This window comes from Pseudonaja textilis, chromosome 1 (assembly GCF_049901715.1).
Source record: "Pseudonaja textilis isolate UNSWEBS1 chromosome 1, rPseTex1.2, whole genome shotgun sequence".
Lineage (NCBI taxonomy): Eukaryota > Metazoa > Chordata > Lepidosauria > Squamata > Elapidae > Pseudonaja > Pseudonaja textilis.
Window position 1 is genome coordinate 243,797,255 of NC_141990.1, and position 6,000 is coordinate 243,803,254.

Genomic DNA, 6,000 nt, shown 5'->3' on the forward strand with positions numbered 1-6,000 from the left:
CGCTTGGCAACTGGCATGCATTTATGATGGCTGCCATGTCCTGGGGTCATTTGATCATCTTTTGTGATCCGACAAAGTCAATGGGGAACCCAAATTCACTTAACAATTAACTGTGGCAAGAAAGTTCGTAAAATGGGGCAAAATTCACCTGACATCTTGTTTAGCAGTGGAAATTTTGAACTTGATTATGGACGTAAGTCAAGGACTACCTAGATTCAGAATAAATGTGTAAATTGCAGGTATATATTAATTTGTGTGTCTTTTTTCTTTCCCTTTTATTTAATTGCATTTACATCTTTTTAAGGTGGTCCAAAAAGGGCCCTTCCCACAGTTCCTGGTATTCCAGGTGGAACAAGAGCTGGTGCTGGTAAAATTGGAAGAATGATTGCTGAAGAAATAATGGAGATCCATAGGTAAGGAAAAGCTCATATTTTAAGATTATTAAGTATATGTTTCTCAATTTGTTAGGGAAAGTTCTATTTCATTCCTATTTTTAATATCTTCTTTTCACAGAAACATGGGTTATAAATCCAATAAATTGATTTTTAAATAGGCTGGTCAGTTGTTTTCTTTCAAGGCATAACTGTTTGTATGTTTCTTTGTATAGTGAAGTATTTTAGCATGGTTTATCCACAATAAGTACATGGTAATTGTGAAAGAAGTTTAATAAAATAACCTAACTTAGTTCCCAAGATTACAATGAACAATAGTCAGCATATAGTCTTCCAAATAGCCATAGCACTTAGACTTATATACTGCTTCACAGTGCTTTACAGCCCTCCCTAAGCGGTTTACAGGGTCAGCATATTGCTCCAAACAATCCAAGTCCTCGTTTTACAAATCTCGGATGAAGGATGAATCAACCTTGAGCCTGGTGAGATTTGAACTGCCAAATCGCAGGCAGCTGGCAGGCCACAGAAGTAGCCTGCAGTACTGCATTCTAATCAGTGCGCCACTGTGGCTCATAGTCATAGTAATCGCAGATAAGCAAAATAGACTGAACTTGTGGAAATGTAGTTTCTTTGCCAATTTTATTTCCCTTTTGCCATATCTAGGCATATACAGTACAATAGCAAATTGGAGCCATATTCCTTAGGAGATAAAAATCAAAAACTTAATCCTAAAACCTGACAAGAATGCTGTGACTATGAATGTGAGGAAGGACCATGCAGCCTAGGAACTGAGATTAGGATTTACTGGAATATTTTATAAATATAATTTACTAAAAAGAATTTCTTAAATGTGTTTAAACTCCAAAACTTAGCACACATACAGGGTTTCAGATTATAATGTTGAGGTGGTTGATAATATGTCCTCCTAAAAAAAATGACTTTCTTTTTTTATACCTTTTGTAATTTGGCTGTCATTTGTGTAACAGGATACGTGGATCTTCCCCTTCAAGTTGTGGCTCTAGCCCATTGAACATGACCAGCACACCTCCCCCTGACACGTCATCGCCAGGAGGAAAAAAGGTGAGATGGGAAAATTTTAAAGAGTTTTTTTTTAAAGCTATGTTGTCAGACTTCACCATATAAATTAATTCAAACTGTTGTAACAAATCTGTAAAGTGAATGTATTGCGGCATTTACGATCTGTTGAAATAGATCAGGGGTGTCAAACTGGCATTGTCATGACAGCGTCACGTGACGTATCACGACTTTTTCTCCTTTGCTAAACCGGGTGTGGGTGTGGCTAGCGCATGACACATCTGGCCCATGGGCCACAAGTTTGACAGCCCCTGAAATAGATGATAGATTGGCATGATAATATAATAATTCTAAGTGCCATTTTAAAAAGTTGTTTAAAGGATTTTTAAATACACAAAATATGAACCCATATATATCTATATAAATCGATCTATTAAGTTTAAACACTGAAAGCTTCAGAATTCAACCTATAGCAGAAATTTGATCATCATTCAAAAGAATCAAAACTGCTTTCATATTATAAAATTACCTGTACTGATAAATGCTTACTATAGAAATAATGTTTCCTTATTGACCAATGCTTCAATAATACAAATTTAAGAACCATTAAACTGATTTATAATGACAAGTACTCATGCACAAATTTGAAGAGCTTATTAAATACACTTGAGGTAGGATCCTAAGTACATTTTGGTTAATGGTATCCTGGCTCTGAGTAGAAACAATGTGTAATTATTGATCATCTTACAATATTTTCTTTGTAGGTATCATTAAAGATCTCTGTGGCAGAGATCCAGAAAACTGGAGCTGTGGATCTATCAATTTCTTATTAAATGTTCAATGGAACCAGATATAGATATTTATAGTGTACAAGATGCCTATGAACTAGAGTGCCTAACATTGTAAAAATAAGTTTTTCAGTTATTGCTCACTGCTGTGTGATTATGTGTGACTATAAAGCTACTTGTATTTTATCATCGAAAATTTACTAATATATTTCAATGTATCCCTGCATTAAATGAAATCTAAAGTAAAAAAAAAGGAAGGGCAAAATATAGCAAAGTGTACCACTTTCCATCACCTAATTGCATTTTATTTATTTTTTATTTCTATGATCACCCATTTCACCAAATGTGACTCTGGGCAGTATACAATAAAAAAAACCCAAAACTATAAAATATAGGTAGTCCCTCTACTTATGACCACAACTGAGCCCAACATTTCTGTTGCTAAGCATGACAGTTGTTAAGAAGTGAGTTTTGCTCCATTTTACGACTTTTCTTGCCACAGTTGTAAAGTGAATCACTGCAGTTGTTAAATTAGTAACATGGCTGAATCTGGCTTCCCTGTTGATTTTGCTTGGCAGGTCACAAAAGGTAATCACAAGACCCCAGGACACTGCAACCTTCATAAATGAGTCAGTTGCCAAGTGTCTGAATTTTGATCCCATGACTATGGAGATGCTGCAACAGTCGTTAAGTGTGAAAAATGCTCATAAGTCACTTTTTTCAGTGCCGTTGTAACTTCGGTCACTACATGAATGGTTTAAAGTCAAGGGCTACCTGCAGTAATATGAAAAATAAATAATAATTTAAAAAACATTAATATTATTAAATGACAGTCTTTTAATATTGTGATTAAAACAATATCTTAATACATATCCATGCAGTTCTAAAACAGAGACCAAGCTTTTTCAGCATACTGCTATTTTGTTACTTTTTATTTTGTGCCTTGAGAGCAGCAACTGGCATGTCTCATGACATCGATATCACTCAATGTAGATGTAGATTTTTTTTAACCTGAATTTCTTGAATTATTTCAAAAGGGGAAGGGATATTAGATATTAAATAGCAATAGTACTTAGACTGATACACAGCTTCACAGTGCTTTACAGCCCTCTCTAAGCAGTTTATAGAGTCAGCCTCTTGCCCCCAACAATCTGGGTCCCCATTTTACCCACCTCGGAGGGATGGAAGACTAAGTCCACCTTGAGTTGGTGAGATTCAAACTGCCAAACTGTGTGTCTTAGTCATGCAGGTTATTAATGACAGTTTTTGATAAGGAAAATAATCACATGGGATTTTTCACATGAAATGGTTCTTACTGGGAAGCACAGGGTGTAGCTAAGATTCACCAACATTTGGTTCCCAAGTTAAAAATCTCTAGAATGATTATAATTATAGCAGTAATGAAAGTAACATAGGAAGATACGTATTGTGTCTGAGAAGGATTTCTTTGTCACTAAGTTGACGGGGTAAACGTACAAAGCAAATTATTGAGGAAGTTGCATGGCTATATAATGTAGATTAAATTTTATGTATAGAAATATACTGACATTACCATTTATAGATTTCGTTGGAGTTAAGTTTATGCTAGACTTTTATAGCTTCCAGCAAGATCAAATGTGTAAAATAGGCTGAATATAAAGCCTTTTATTTTGTTTTCATTTTTTTTTTTTCAGATTTTGAATGGTGGAACACAAGACATTCCTCCTGCCAGTATATTGCCTGGCCAGATACAAGACAATCCGGTCTATCCATATTCTGACAACAACGCCATTCTTGGTAGGCCAATTCATGAAAGACAGAAGATTAAAATGTATAGCTGGGCGAAATCCTTAAGGGTGAATCCTGCCATGGAATGAATAGAATTTCTAAGGAAAGATATATAAAATTAAAATATGAGCATATTGTAAAATGTGATGTTGTATTTAATAAAGCCCTGGAGTTTTGGAGGATCATTTTGTTCAAAGATCTTTTTAGTTTAGCTCCAACATTATTTCTTAAAAGAAATCCTACAACTTTGGTAGCATACTAGTCATTTTCCAAGTTACTGTTGAAAAACATAAGATTAATATCTTAAATATTCCTATTTAGAATATTTTATATTGATATTTTATAATGATATTTAATAAAAATAGGTTAATTTTTTTTTCAATTTCAATCTATCTCATCTTCCAGAAAAATTCTTAAGACAGTCTAAACATTAGCTAGCAGTATTTTATCCCAATTTTAATTATTTATACAATAATGTGATCGATTACATAATACTATATGGACGTTTCATTTTATTGTACATTTGACAGAGATAAAGTCAGCTATCAAATAAGAGAGTTCATAATATATGCAGTTACTCTTAACATTGCTCTCAACCACACTGTATACTTTTCAAAGTATGATCATTAGCTTAGAAATAGAATTAATGGTAACATTTAATTTTTCTGTTCTCTTTTCAGGGGAAAACTCACATATAGGCATTGATATGATAGACAATGACCAAGGATCCAGCAGCCCCAGCAATGATGAGGCAGCGATGGCAGTTATCATGAGCCTTTTGGAAGCAGACGCCGGGCTTGGTGGCCCAGTTGATTTTAGTGACTTACCATGGCCCTTATAGATGCTGCCCATAAGCTTTGACAACGGAATATATCAAAGTGCATTATAGGTGGAGTTCTCCAATCTGTGAAGCTTGCTGAATTGTTTTGGTGTTTTAAGTTGATAAGCCATATCAGAGAACAGTCATACTTCTCCCGTGTGTACTTTCTGACCAAGTGGAGATGAATTTGCAATGGTGTTCCTATCATTTTTGTTAGCTGTGTATAGCTTGCATTAGTTGTATATTTTGGGTATTGTTTTTTTTTTGTGTTGACTTTTTTAAAAAAAAAATCACTGTGCAAATTAAGCACTAGCATCACTGGTAGCTTTTATATGCAAATGTCATTTCAGCTATATGGTGTTTTTACACTACAGAGAAAGTCCCTATGTGGATAAGGAATATTTCTTATACTAATATATCAAAGCTGTTTCTTGTAAGATCCTTTACTATAAATATTGTTGAAGTGTAATGTATTAGACAGTTAAATATTTTTAAAATAAAATGTTTTCTTTGTTCTAAATTGGAGTTACTTTGTAAAGTAGGTTTCTAGATGAAATTCATAGTATTAAAAATAGCAAGCTTTGGCTGTTTTTTGCAACTTGGTTGACTTACCTAACAAGCCAAATCCAGGATGAATATAGTTTACTATTTGCAATGTAATCTATGGGAGTGGTGTGGTGGCCTAGAGGTGGAGTTCTCGCCTCACAGTCAGGCTGTGAGTTTGATCCTTGGTAGAGGCAGATATTTTTCTCTTTCGGCACAATGAGAATATACCTGCTGATCAAAGTTCCGCATTGGTGACCTGAAGGACATCTGGCCATTTAATACTCTGCCAGCTCTATTCAGTTGCTCAGACTCCACCCCACAAGGGATTATGGGGTGGGTAAAAGATTATGATGATTTGCAATGTAACCTATCAACTGGAATTTGAGTGGGTATATTGTATGCGATCCATAGATTTGTAACACCATAGAAATACTTGAATTGGGTAAACTTTTTTTTTAAAGGAAAATTTTCTTCCTTCCTTCCCTTCTCCAACCCAATATATGCAAGAGCTTGGACCTTGTCTTGCTTGCTTTGCTCCTCTTTCTTTCTACATCTGGCAAAATAAGAGTATAAGTCACAGAACAATGATGCTTAAGTGCGGTGCTATTTGGAAAATGTAGATTGCTCCAGGAACCAATTAAGTCTCATCCTA

At 34.7% G+C, this 6,000-nt stretch overlaps 1 protein-coding gene across 3 annotated transcripts in view; it reads left to right on the forward strand.

Moving 5' to 3' along the window:
- BMAL1 (basic helix-loop-helix ARNT like 1) overlaps positions 1-5,322 on the forward strand; it is a 50,732-nt gene extending 45,410 nt beyond the window's left edge. For all 3 annotated transcript variants that reach the window (XM_087921115.1, XM_026705744.2, XM_087921114.1), the window contains exons 16-19: positions 305-413; positions 1,379-1,472; positions 3,889-3,991; positions 4,663-5,322. In XM_087921115.1, the coding sequence (XP_087777241.1) occupies positions 305-413; positions 1,379-1,472; positions 3,889-3,991; positions 4,663-4,823 (467 nt within the window). In that variant the 3' untranslated portion in view covers positions 4,824-5,322. The remainder of the gene's footprint in view (positions 1-304; positions 414-1,378; positions 1,473-3,888; positions 3,992-4,662) is intronic.
- Positions 5,323-6,000: the final 678 nt, after the last annotated feature.